Source organism: Engystomops pustulosus, chromosome 4, assembly GCF_040894005.1.
Source record: "Engystomops pustulosus chromosome 4, aEngPut4.maternal, whole genome shotgun sequence".
In the NCBI taxonomy this organism is placed as follows: Eukaryota; Metazoa; Chordata; class Amphibia; order Anura; family Leptodactylidae; genus Engystomops; species Engystomops pustulosus.
The window spans coordinates 79,261,232-79,276,209 of NC_092414.1; the positions used below are offsets into that span (position 1 = coordinate 79,261,232).

The 14,978-nt window shown below is 37.9% G+C and overlaps 1 protein-coding gene across 3 annotated transcripts in view; it reads left to right on the top strand.

The window, feature by feature from the left end:
* LOC140126705 (dynein axonemal heavy chain 3-like) overlaps positions 1-14,978 on the top strand; it is an 883,215-nt gene that overhangs the window by 465,133 nt on the left and 403,104 nt on the right. For all 3 annotated transcript variants that reach the window (XM_072146467.1, XM_072146468.1, XM_072146466.1), the window contains exons 40-41: positions 2,613-2,808; positions 7,816-7,842. In XM_072146467.1, the coding sequence (XP_072002568.1) occupies positions 2,613-2,808; positions 7,816-7,842 (223 nt within the window). The remainder of the gene's footprint in view (positions 1-2,612; positions 2,809-7,815; positions 7,843-14,978) is intronic.

Sequence of the window (14,978 nt, forward strand, 5' to 3'; positions counted from 1 at the left end):
GGAGACTGTGTATGTGTTTATACACAAATGTAGAGAAAGCTGAGGGAGTTTAGGGAGAGATATTTTCTACATTGGTTAAGGAGAGACAGGGAGTACACAGGGATAGATTGTTACTACATTAGTTAGGGCTCCTACCAGCACATGTACATTCTCACTCAGTATTCAGCCCAGTGTGGATGGGAAGTGCCTAGCAACAGCCATCTGAGGCATCACTGATAACAGGGGAAGGCTGCTGAATAGCAGTGAAAGGAGCAAGATTCGAGTAACTTAAAACTAAATCTGGGTAAGCAAAAGGGCTTAAAAATGCACATACTACAACATATCTAATTTTTTTTTTTTAAATGATGGTTATTCTTTAAAATCCAATTTAAGACATTTCAATAAACATTTACATGAACGGCCCCATTGACGTTTATAGCGCCTGATCACGGTTTGGTAAGCATGTGTTGCTTCACTGCATAGTGATTGTGACAAAGAAATATAGTAAATAATAAATAAATAATACTTTAATTACTATAATCTGAAAAATTATGTTGCCCTTCCGGTAGCCCCCCAGGTTAGGCTGCATTTTCTGTACCCCTCCCCAAATTATGTTGCCCTTTAAGTACCCCCCAAAAATCTGCGGCACATAGTGAGAAATGCACCACTATTGCACACAACTCTTTCTGTGTACTGATGATGCAGATAGAGTAGGATGTCAAAGAGAAGCCTGACTGGGTCCTTCAATGAGCGAACCCTATAGCAACCACTAACTGTAGTTGCTTTGATATATCTGTTTTCCTAAGTACATTTACTGTTCTACTCCTAGAAATGTATGAATAAATTAAGAAATAAGTTCTAACATACCCCCAACTGGAAACATAAATTTATTGACAAAATAAGAAGTGGCGACATGTCATCTTTAAAGGGGTATAACAGTTTCAGCAAATGAAGAGTCTCAATTGTGTAAAGTATAAAAAATAGCTTGAATGACACAATAAAGTTCCACATAACCTGCCTGCAGCCATTGAATAGAAATGGTCATTGCTAGTCTTCACAGGATTATAGCATCTCCAGGGATGTGATCTTGGCATAGGTATCATGTACTATGTAGAGTTATAAAAAGCACATATGTGAACATCACATACCTACACCAATTTTCATTCTTTGGAAATCTCCAAATATTAAAAAATATTAAAAAATGACTGAAGACAGAGATCTTGAACATCATAGAAAATGGTAAAACCTTAGATTCACCCCTTATCTCCGTACCTGTTTTCCATGTTAATTACCAAGCCATTTCTTTATTTTTTTCATCAATGCCTTCTACAAGCTATCTTGAAGAAGGGTATATAATGTTAATACAGCACCCCTCCAAGGTAGATTGATAGGGTAAAGTGGAGGTTTGGGTATCGCACTTTGCATTATCCCTGCAATTTGTGTACAAGAGATTTGGTACTGGAATGGGGCCAAAGAGAGTTGGGGGTGAAGTGATAATCTGATAGTAAAATTGTATATTTTCACGTGTGGACCCAAGCAGCCTTTACTACACATCACCCGCTCTCCATTTGGCACCGTTCTCATGCAATCTTTTGGTGCCAAACCTTGCTTAAAAGCTACAACTTTTTTTTTCACTAAATCTTTATGCAGTTTTTTTTTTTTTCGGAACAATATGTACTTGTTAGCATTGTCACCTTGAACTTATTAATTTTTTTGTCAATTCAGCTATGTGAGAGCTTATTTCTTGCATAAAGACATGTAGGTGGAGGTCATAAAGCTTTTAATCTAATTTATTGTGGGAATGATGATGAAAAAATGTCAATTTGGGTAACATTTATTTCTGCTATATTTTAAAAGTTTTTTGTTGCAAAGAAAAAAATGCTGCTATCATTTTGTAGCCTGGTACGGGTTTTTCAGGGTGTGGAAGTACAAAACATATGTGATTTTTTTTTTTTAAAGTGCAGGTGATTTTTTAGGCTAATAAAATGTTAACATAGACACTGGACCCTTGGCTGTAGTGTGATTAATCAGGACTCCATGTTTACAACTGTGGGGTGCTGTAAGGAGGACAGAGAGAGCACACCCCTCTGTAGCTTCCTAGACAACGCAGTCCATGTTTAAACACTGGGGGAGATTTGTCATCAGGTTTCTGAGGTAAACTGTTCTAGTTGCCCATTGAAACCAATCAGAGCTCAGCTTTAATTTTATAAAAAGCTGTGGGGAAAATGAAAGCTGAGCTCTGATTGGTTGCCAGGGGCAACTAAAACAGTTCTGCTCTAAGAGACTTATGATAAATCTCCCCCACTCAGTTTTGCATACCCCAGATGTTAGTGTTGGGGCTGGGCTGTGATAACACAGCTTTGCAACAATTCCTGCAGGGCCCGATGTCCTGTAATATTTTTCTGATGTGGCCCGTAGAAGGGCATTGCATCAGAAGAAGTGCCGTGAATGGCTGCTATGAAACCCAATATAGCACGATAAATATGCCTTATTTATACAAACAATATCAAGTTGTCCATTCAACAAATTACTGACTGATATATGTAATAATTTTCTTTCAACAATAACAAACATGAGAACCAAAGTGGAGACTGGGCAGTGAAATGCTAATTTTCTTTCTTTGTTATTTCTAGGTTTAGTGACTTTTTAAAAGATATATGTGACAATGCTTTTCACAATCCAAAGTTAAGTGAATTTCACATTCCAAAGTCTGTTCAGATACCAAAATCTGAAAGTGTCTACGACATTGTATACATTAAAAAGAATTTCTCATCTTGGTGTACTTGGAAAGATCTGGTTCTGCCAACCAAAATTGAGGAACTAGTCAAGGTAAGACAATACCAGAATTCTTAGATTTCAAAAAGATTCTAAATAAATGGACTATATTGATTAAAAAATGTGTGTGTGTTAAAGAAATAATTTGTCAGATAGTTTGTCTATAAATAAGAAATAATAATAGTTAAAATTAGCTTGTTAAGGACTACTATGGCCATTACCATTCTCAGCCTGTCTTTAGAATAAACTTTCTTTGACCTCCCAGGACATTAGTTGGCCTGTGACTCTCTATTTTGCCAATATAGTAACAAAAAACTTTCGAATTCAGGTAGAAGAAGATTGAGATAAAGGAAGTGCAGGTCAAATAAGACATGTATTTGAAACAGACATGTATTTGGAGAGCAATGTGAACTCAACCTTTTTTATGATTCCATCTTGATTGCAGTGAGCTTCTTTTTGACACAAGAGGGTGTTTTGCAGTTTTTCGATCCCAGAAATTAATTCACTTAGCATGCAATCAAAAAATGCCTGATACATCTTAAATGTATACATACTTGCCATTAAATAACAGATAACCTAAATAAACCATTAATTAAATTAGCATGCTTGTTGGTTTATAAAATTACGTGGGGCTAGAAGATCTGTCGTCCTTTTTTCAGAAGGAGAGGCTCCCAATTAAAATTCTCTTTTTGTATTAAACCCGTAGTCACACACCATTCACCCAGCATTCATGGTATTTCTAGAGGATCCTTGAAAAGATGTTTTATTGTATGCAAATGAAACCATTCTGTGTCTTAAAGATAATGGTCCTTTCCTGTTGGACTTCAGTAGTGTAGACTTGTACTGAGTTATCAATAGAGATCAGAAGAAAAGAGAATTGATGAATATATTTGATGGTAAGCTTTCAATAATACTAATTCTCTTCTAACAACATGTCTGACAAAGAGAACTAGTATTCATGAAAGCTGTACATCAACTTTACTCAACCTCAAAAATGTATTGTCTGATTTCATTACTCTTCTTCTGTGGCCCATTTACCACTTATGCCTGACTCGCTCTGTACCTCTCCTGGTGGTTTTCCAATTGAAATACATTGGGATTCAATTATCTGAATTAGGGCTTATTCAGATGGGCATGCCTACTGCGCATGCAAAAAAAAGTCCATTTTTTTCACAAACATATATTGTTTTTTTTTTTCACATCTGCAAAAAGAACCCAACAGGTTTCTATTCTACTTTTTGCCCTGCCCAGTTGGTTGCCTAGCAACAGTTTATAAAAACCGGACTGCATACGATGTGTGCTGAATCTATTGACTTCAATGGTGTCCTGGAGTCTTAGTGTGAAATGAAAATTGTGCATGCTGCAATTTTTTTCTCACTCTCTGTCACTGTGTGACAGAGAGTGAGATCCATAGGAATCAATGGGTCAGCATGCCACCCGCAAAAAAAATGGATAGCATATGGACCTCAAAAATGCCCATCTGAATGAGCCCTTGCCTTGACTAGTTGGCACTGAGTGACAGATGAAAACCTGGTTTAAACATCCTTTTGTGTTAAATGGCCCTGGGCTGTATGAAAATTGTAGGAACCCCCACCATTTATTTGAAAAATGTGATTCTTACTAACAAAATGTTACTAAGATTCATTCCTACCTAATATACAAAAACATGGCAAGGGGGTGGGGTTTACCCTTCTGTTAAAATTAAATTTAAATGTTTGTGTTTACAATAACAAATTGAGTTTGTATCCATTAATGTGGAATTTTTAACATCTGTTGTGAGCCAATATGGCCATTATTGCATTGTGACATACTGTATGTCCAAGTGCTTGCACAGACTCAGAATTTGAGCCCATGCAATTAGAGCAGGAGCCTTGCAAATATTGATAGCCAAGCTCCAGTGTCAATGTAAATGCTGATCATGGACTTTAAACCACTTGAGCACTACCATGCCAGCCAGGTTCCTAGAGAAGGCCAGTGCAAACCCTAGATTTGGTCCAGACAGAGAGCTTTATGTCAACTCAGATGGTACTGGTGCTGCAGTACCATAGTATTTTACTTTATTGAAAGTGTGATCAGAGCATCCAAGTTTCTAGTCCCCTTGAGGGAAAAAAAAAAATATATAATATACTTTTTTTAAAAAATTACCATAGACAGGCAGTCACTGAAAGAGATGGTCAGAGACAGTCACTCAAAGAGACGGTCACAGACAGCCTGAGACAGTCTATAGATACATATAAAAAATTATTTGTTAACACATTTTATTTTGCTATAGCTAAGAGCAGTTATTTACTATCTCAGGCAGTCCCGGGAGCTACAGCTAGTAGTACTTTAAGTTGGAAAGAGACGCAGGTCGATAAAATCCAACACACAAGAATTACATAAATGTTTTTCCCCATAACCCTGTCAGTACCTGTCCAGCAACCGCGCAACCACAACCAGGCTTGGCGCTAGCTGTCAGACTAGGTAGGTGGTGGCGAACTCACCCTGTGGAGTCCCTGCAGGCTAAGGCCCTGCCTAAAGCTGATAAACTGCCCTGATAAGGGCAAACCCACTATCAGGAACTTAACTGACGGTCCCTGAGCGACCCTACAAAGTGATAGGAAAACCTACTTCGTCTGGCAGCTGCTGGATGGTGGAGCGGACAGGTAACCGGAATACAGATATAGTTCAGTGTTCACACTGGTGCAGAAATACAGGTACAGGCGAGATATACACAGGTCAGGTCAAGATCAAACAGGTTTTATACAGGTCAGGTCAAGATCAAACGGGTAATATACAAGTCAGGTATAGATACAGGCATACAAGCGAAGACAGCTCAAGATCAAACTGGTATAAACAAAGGAAAGAGAAGACTCAAAATAACCAGCCAGGTAAGATGGGAATGGGCAGGTATATGAGGCCGATCCCGGACACGCCCCCAGCACCACACTGGGGAAACTGTCCATCAGGCTAGTAACCCTTGCTGGGCAGGACAGAAATGCAAGGAGCAGGGTGTGGCTCAGATAATTCAAACACAAGCAGAAGCTACAGTTCCCACACAAATAAATGCCTCTATTCCGCAAACTACGGATAGTGCGACATAGGCACGGACGTTACAAACCCACTATATTTTTGCTTTCAAGAAAGGAATCCAGGTCTCTCTTGAGCATGTACAAAGAATCCACCAACCCCGTCTATGACAATTCTAGAACCACCTCTCCTCAAGGCGTAGAGGATGCCCCCTTATCCTGGCCACAAGCCTAGATATAAAAAAAATCTTTGGAGGGATCTTTGTACTGTCTGTTCAGGTATTTGTACATTGTAATGAGGTCTCCCCTCAGCCATCTTTTTTCTAAGTTTAAAAACCCCAAGTTTAGTAATCTGATTATGCCACTGCTATACTATGCTGTAGCTTAAAGTTATACGTTTTAAGTCGGCCTATTGAAATATTCACTGTTACACTCGTACTTTCAGTTACTGTTTCCAGTATTGAAAAACTTTTATAAATAATGTATAACTGAAACAAACAGTAACTAATATGGCCTTGTGTATGCTTTCTGTACTGAAACACAATGATTTCTACATCCAGTCTTCAATTGTACAGCAATTTAGCCAACATTGAGCCATAACTCTGGTTAAAAGCCACCTTAAAAGCTTGATTATTTATTCTCTTGTATCTTTAATTAAGCTGGAGAAAAATGATAACCAAAGTAATGGAAAATCCAGCTAGCGATACTGTTTAGGACTGTAAATGTTCTTTCATGTATCTGTTTACAGAAAAAAAAATGTGACATAGGGGTCTGCCTTCACAAAATGTGTATAGATCAATTAAAGACCATTCAGATGAGATATTGAGTTTTCTAATCTTAATAGGATTCAGTTGGTAGAAGCAATATAATTTTATGCACTTCTAATTAGACTAATATGATTTCATAAAGTCTAATAATTTTTGCTTTATTTTACCATTCTTAAGTTTAATTTCTACCTAGAAAAAAATAAAATTAATAGAGACTCATTGAAGAGGATCATACAACCGCGCTCATGCCCCAGTATATGATAAAAGCCATGCAAGGTGAACGCTTACATGGTCTATGTAGTCCACAGGTGCAAGGTCAGGATCTATCCATGCTGGACCACTGTGCTGCAGACTGTGCTCCCCTCATACATGGAGATGCCATAAAGGGTGAATTCACAAAATGTGGAAGAGGGATAATCATCACGTTTACTAGTGGTTTGCAAGTAATTTCGATTATTTCAGGGCCTTTATGCAAGTTTTCTGGTGTAGAAACCATGATACATTGTATATTGTTTTGGTTGCTTCTTTATGTCATATATATGCATTCACATAATGGCTCTGTACAATCTTTTAATGGTATAACACATAGGTCTAATCTTATATTGGTATAACACATAGGTAATGTTATCTTTGTATTGTATGTTCAATAACCTGCTCACAAACCTATATGTTTGAGTGCTAGCCAGCAACCCCTGACATTTTCCCATATGTCCTCAGGAAAAATAGGCTTCCTTCAATACTCAAATACTTGTGGTTCAGAATACCCTCTGAGGTGGGGTGTGACTTTCTGGATCTTTCTCCTCCTACATGTAGCCAATTTTCGGTCCGGAATTCCACTGGCCTGGCTGTCCCTTCTGAAGCTTCCCACTTCCCAGTACAAATCTTTATGCTCTTTACTCCAGTGTCTAAGAAACTTTAGTTACAGTTTGACAAAAATTACATGTTAGTGTAACGCAATGTTAAATTATGAAAAAATTTAATGAAATGGACAGGATCTATAGAATTCCATACAGTTACCTACCTTTATGGGTCCATTTAAAATAAGCAATGTATGGCTGTAAAGTTACCACATGTGCTAAAAGTAACCTGGGGTTCAGGTCTCAAATAAACGGGCGTAGCAGTGCCTGCAGTCAATTGTTGAAGCCATCTTTGGATTACTCCACTCATTTTTTTTTTGTTTGGTGGTCAACATGTATGTACCAGGGAATAAAATTCAATATAACCATACCCAATGACAATTTATGATTTTTTTTCTCTTACATGCATTTTCCCAATTTTCAATGAAGTCTGATGAGAGAAACGTTCACATAATCGTAAGTATGAAAATATTTCATACTTCTTATTTATTGATAAAGTAGCCTTTGAAATAATTCAAGCTGTATATAATAACCATGTATCTATTTATTTATAAGATGTATTTATGTTGCAACTTAGTGTAAATCTCTTATTAACATGTCCACTTTATATATAAGATGTATTAATGTATAGATGTATATGAGTCATGTCTTGCACACTGAGCAGTGAGCAGAATTCTCAGTTGAATTGCAATATTTCGGTTTCTTTAAAAATGTTTACAAACACAAAGGCCTGGTAAAAGAATTACTCTTTACTACAGTAACACAGGAAATATACTGCTAATACTATATACCTTATATACTCGAGTATATAACCCTAACTCGGCTTATACTCGAGTCAACTAAAAACATAAAGACAAAACTCACCTTTCTGACGTCACCCATAGGTCCTCTTCTGTCTGAGACAGAAGAGGACCTATCGGGGACGTCGGAAAGATGAGTACAGTGTTATTATTTTTCCTACTACAGGGGCTGGGCAGGCTGTATGCTACAGGGGTTGGGCAGGCTGTATGCTACAGGGGCTGGCAGACTATATACTGGGAGGCTGTAACCAATGCATTTCCCACCCTCGGCTTATACTTGAGTAAATAGGTTTTCCCAGTTTTTTGTGTTGAAATTAGGGGTCTCGGCTTATATTCGGGTCGGCTTATACTCGAGTATATACGGTACACTGTACATGTCATGTATAATGACCAACTACATTTATAGCAAATTATAAAGCAAATGTAATACTAATTAATCAAAAATCCCTTAATGCATCTTCTCATACAATCAGCTATCATGGACAGGGATCTCGCTCCTCAAGTTCAGCCTAAGTTTGTGTTTTTGCTTTTCGTTTTCATGTTTTGTATGTGAACCCCTATTGAAAGTAAAGCACAATGGAAGTAATGGGGCTCTATAAATAATAAAAAAAAATGATAATGATTAAATGTACTCAATTAATACATACCCAACGGTAATCTCAAAGCCTCAGAACTGTATTACAGTTAATGATACTAGCAATCAATCCATCTAATGCTAAAGTACCCTAGGGTGCAAAAAATTAAAAAAGACATTAATAAAACATTTAAAAGTAAATAAAAATGTAGTTTTCACATTTTAAGACATAAAAAAATATATTCATTATTATCACCTCTGAAGGGACCTGACCAGTATAACTATATAATTATCATGTTACACTGCACTGCCATAAAAAGCAAGCAAAACGTTGTATGGCAATAATAAAGAATTTTAATTATTTCTCAAAAAGACATCACAGATCTCCTTTAATGTAAAGTTAAAAATGTATAGGGCTATTAACATAGGTCATAATTAAATATATGGCAAAAATTGAGTTTTTATCTTTCTAAAGAGATGGAAATATCCAAATATTGGCCAAACATGGTTGAAATAATGAGAAAAATAACATTTAATGTTCTTTAAGGTGCTTTTTCCTTATTTTCATTTATATGGCTTTAAAAATGTATATATCTTGTAAATGAATGCACAGTTTACTTTATAGTTAAACAAATGAATTGATTTATTGAATGCTTAGCAACAACCAGACTGAAAGTATTATAACTGTGTCAACAATAATGACCTATTTTTTAAACCAAGGGGGAGTTTATCACAACTCTGACTGGTTTGTTGTGCTTGTTTTTATACCTAAAGGGTCGGATGTCCGTAATTTCGCCATTTTCTGGACACATCTTAGGTGCAATGACAGCAAACCTGTCAGAGATGTAATAAATCGCCCCACAAGCTTTTCATTTGGAACACAATGGCCCAGATTTATTAAAACCCCTGCACCCGTTTTCCGTCAGGTTTTGCATATTCATTTCAGTGAAAACTGCTTGCACATGTATTTATAAAGTGTCCACAACACATTGGTGTCATGGCTGCGCTATACCCGATGCAGCAAAAAATGGTTGTTTTTCCATGCTCAGTCCGACTGTGCATGGGAGTAAGTAATATACTTACATATGCTAATATTGTAGGTGTTTTTTTGTAGTCAGCTAATTTTAATACAAAAGAAGACAGACAAGATTTTAGTATTAGACATTGCTGCTGCATATTACACGCTTAGCCATCCTCTAGATGGCTAAGCGTGGGTACTCAATCCTTTTAGAGACCGAGTGCCCAAACTACAACCAAAATTCACTTATTTACTTTGAAGTGCCAACATGAAACAAACAGTAACTTATTGCTACCAGTTCTTTCACATCTTGTAATTGTATCGGCGGTCTGATGCCACCAGTTGAAAGAAGGAGAGCAAATTCAGATTAACATTGTAGCTTCTCTCCAGGGTCTCTCTGTAAAGGAGGAATGGTCGGGTCCAGCATGATGACCTCCAAATATAATGCAGTTCTTTCAAAACCTTCTCACTTTTCCCGCAGTTCCAAACCGCCAATGGAGTGTCAAATAGCACTGAGAGCAGCATCTCTTAATTTGCCTGGGACTGCAGGAAGACTGCAGTGTTTGGTGAACTCTGTCCTGGGGTGATGGCCTGAGTGCCCATAGAAAGGGCTCTGAGTTCCACCTCTGGCACCCGTGCCATAGGTTCACCACCACTGCTCCATCCTACAGCATCTGGTATTGAGGAATCTCACAACTTATCTACTCCTCCTCTCTGCAAAGAATGGGGCAGATTTATCGAATGTCTGAAAGTCAGAATATTTCTAGTTGCCCATGGCAACCAATCACAGCTCAGCTTTCATTTTAAAAGTGCTCATGAATATTTTAAAAGGGGAGCTGTGATCGGTTGCCATGGGCAACTGGAAATATTCTGACTTGATAAATCTGTTCCACTGTTTACAATCCATAATCCTTTTGGTAGATGTCAACAATTCTTCACTGTGCTGTTAAAGGTGCCTGAAGAGGGTTAATGAGCTGAGCACATTACCCTGGGAACATTACAGGGCAATCTGTGTGGGAACATTACAGGAGGACACTAGAAGGAGGCTGTGTTTGGGGACATTACTGGGGACTGTGTGTGTGGGACATTACAGTAGGGCATTACAGGGGTTCTATGTTTGGGGACATTACTGGGGGATCTGTGTGGGGACATTACAGGAGGACACTAGAAGGGGGCTGTGTGTGGGGGTCATTACAGGAGGACATTACAGGAGGCTGTGTTTGGGGAAATTACTGGGGGACATTACAGGGGTGCTGTGTGTGGGGACACTACTGAGGGGCATTACAGGGGTGCTGTGTTTGGGGACATTACGGGGGGACATTACAGGGGTGCTGTGTATGGGGACATTATGGGGGGACATAACAGGGGTGCTGTGTATGGGGACATTACTGGGGGACATTACAGGGGAACTGTGTGTATGGACATTACTGGGGTGCTGTGTGTGGGGACATTACAGGGGTGCTATGTGTGGGGACATTACTCAGGGACATTACAAGAGGGCTGTGTGTGGAGACATTACTGGGGATATTACAGGGGGACTTGTGTGGGGACATTACTGGGGACAATACAGGGAGGCTTTCTGTGGGGACATTAATGCGGACACTATAGGGGGGCTTTCTGTGGGGGGCATTACAGGGGGCTGTGTGGGGGAGACATTACTGGGGAGATGTGGGGACATTTCTTGGGGCGTGTTCAGTAGGGTGGGGCCTCGGTTTGCTCACACATGAGTTTCCAGTGATGGATAATGAGCACCTGGTGTCTTGTATTTGTTTAGATGCAAACGTGTGAGCGCGGCCTAAAGTATTTTGGGAGAGTGTTAGGGACAGCAGCAGGATAGCACTGTCAAGGTGTGTTCACACGTTGCAGTTACAATCAACGTTTTAGGTGCAGTTTTGTTAATTTAACAGGTGAAAGACATGATCTGAACGGGCGAATTTGAGTTTGAAGGGGAAACCTGTTCCACAAATGTTGTTCACTTAAAATAACAAAACTGCACCTAAAACCACCTCAAAACTGATTACAATGCATTTTTAACTGCAACATGTGACACAAGATGTTTGTGTGGTGAACTCCACAGGAAGGAGAGATGGTGATGTCTAATAGTCTAAATTGGACATGTCACCAGCAATCACTGTATGTGTATCACTGTAGCAATTTCTCCTGTTTTCTGTAGCTGTAAATACCCTCGGTAATGTTGTTATTGGCACAACCAAATGTGAGAGGGTTATGTACAGAAGGGGGTTTTACCCCAGATCTTTTACCACCCTAGCAACGCCCCTGCCTGTAACTAAAAATGACATTCAAATGTACACTTTTTTGACATTTTGCAACATATAAAAATGAATAAAAAGTGATCAAAGAGTGGTACAGTCATCAAAATTATAGCATTGAAAATGTCATCTCATTTGCAAAGGATGACACTATGCACAGCTCAGCATAAGTATAAACTATGCACAGCTGAGCATAAATGTACTTGTTTTAAGAGCCCACAAGAAAATATTGCAAATGTGTAAATTTCAATGCATTTGGAATTTGTTTCCAGCTTCCCACTCCACTGCACGGCATATGAAATACCTAGGAAGTACAACTGGTTCTGCAGAAAACAATCCTTCACACTGCTCTGTACACATTTATGAATGTTTGACGTTAAAGGGGAGCTGTGATTGGTTGCCATGGGCAACTAGAAATACTCTGACTTTCAGACAGCTTGATAAATCTGCCCCATTATGTCCAAAAAACCCTTCCATGTATTGCATTGAATCTGTTCCAGTGTATCAGAAAATAAAAAAGATGAGAAAGAACATACTGTATAACCTTTATACCTCATTTAAATAAGTTATGAAAAATTGATAATGCAATCCCTTTGTAATGACGACTTTAGACAATAAATTTCAAAGTGTTAGGTATATTTATAAGAGCAGCAAATAATTTGTTAACTGGTTTATAACCACAACGATTACAGCAACAAAAACTTCATGTTTACAGTGACAGGTGCGAAGCGCAGTATTTGCTGACAGTTTGTGAATTATTTACAAAGTTGTATTTACCAGAGATTAAAATATTAATTGATAGCTGTCAAAATTGCATCCAAATTAGTAAATTAGTAAATTCATTATACATATTAAATACATTTGATATATGCCGATACATTGTACAGAGTTAATAACGTAATAATTTACATTGGACCAAAATTCTTTGTTTATTTTCATATGTTTCATTTTAACATGGGTTGGACAAATAGGAAAGCCTGTGAATAGTTTGTGTTTGTTGTTGCTAGTTCGGGTTTTGTGCTGAGCTTAGCCGGTTTGGGTTACCGTAACCGAACATTGTCAGTAATATCCGTCAAGTTAATGGGTGTTACTCAGAGCTGAACAGAATTTTCAAAATAGGTCTTTATAAATATGATTAGTATATTTGCTGTACTGTATGAAACAATACAACACCAGTTATACAGAATATACTGCACACATGCCAAGCAGTAAGTACAACTAGATTCAAGATGACACTAAAAGAACCAGACAAGTGTTCAAAATGGTGTAAATGAAATGCATTTTTAAGTCATGTGCATTTCCTTCACTACTGAAGGTCAGAGCTGAACACATTTATATTCCTTTAGCAGGTCAATTTGCCATAAGCATCTTGTGAAGGGACAAAAACAATAATATTCAAATAGTTCTTGTCACCTATTCCTTTTTTCTCCTTAATCCATTAGTGTAACTATGGCAACTCTTTTTGGGTCAGTGAATGTGTGAAAGTAAATATCAGAAAATCAGCCTTGAAAAGAATTAAGATATATTTTATGTTGCAGCTCCTCCTTTTTACTACCTAAATTGACAGCTTGGAAACATTAGCACTAATGCATCTCACATTGCTTATTGAGTGCTTGTCAAATTAACAGGAGTAGGAACATTCGTCCCAGTTTCCGTTTTCTTAAGTAATTCCTATGAAAGTATGTTCTGAACAGTGTATATACAGTAATGATCATGTGTATGTAACACTGCTTATATTGTACATTATGTTCACTGTGCACCTGTAAACTAACACTTAGGACAGAACTATTTTTTTAATAATTACTATCATAAAAAGGAAAGAACATTAATGCTGTTGTTTTTGTAGTGTTATGGAAACGTATTTAATAAAACTCATATCAAAGTTATAATATGAATTATTGTAACAATACATATCACAGTATTCAAACAAATATTTGTATCAGAGTTCTACTTCCTTGCCCATAGTACATATCCTTTACTATCTAGCACCATTAGCATTGATTCGCCGGCATTGAAATTAGTGTCGGACTGGCCCACCACAGTACCAAAGGATCCCCTGGTGGACCAACGCCATACTGAACTCTAGAGGTCCAGCAGAAAACATCCCAATTTGGAGGCTGCTCGAGTCTATTTCCTGGGGACAATGAAGAGTGAGCCCCCGGACTAATTATCTTTAATGGGCCTAAGGAACCCCAGTCTGACAGTGAATCAAATTTATACCGGCACACCTTATTAATTAAAGGTGAACAGGAATGCCCACATAGTCAGGAAAATAAGAAGTATGAGAAAAAGATTTTTGGGAATTGTTATTTTACCCATAGAGGATATTCAAAGTGATGAATACAAAAATAATTCAATTGATAGTAATATTTGATGTGACGATTTGTTGTCTTCAAAACAGCATAAATTCAGGGAGGTTGTTCCAAGCTGTTCCAAACATCTTCAAGGACTAACCTTGATCTTCTGTGCATGTAGGTTTGCTCCAATCATTCTGATTGTCAAAGATAAGAGCTCAGTGGGGGCCACATTAGTGTTTCCAGGACTCCTTATTCTCTTTTATGTTGCATACAATTCTTCATGACATTGCCTGTGTGCATGGGGTTGATGTAAAATTTTCACAACTTCTGTTTACACTTATTTTTGAGAGCCTTCTTGCTTTGCAGTATGTTTTCTCACATTGCCTAAATGTTTCTTTCAGCACTTTATGTACAAAATATAGTCTTGCTTTCTGATACCAGCTTTGTGTGCCCTTGCTGACCCTCAATGCTTTGAGAGCATACAGTATAAGAGTATTACTATAATTGTAACCATCATTCTAACCATGAGAGCAACATTACAGAAGGTGTCACAATAGAAGGCATGTTTGGGCCAGTTAACACATTCATTATTTCATCATTTTGTTAGTATTATTTACTGAAAGCCAAAAACAG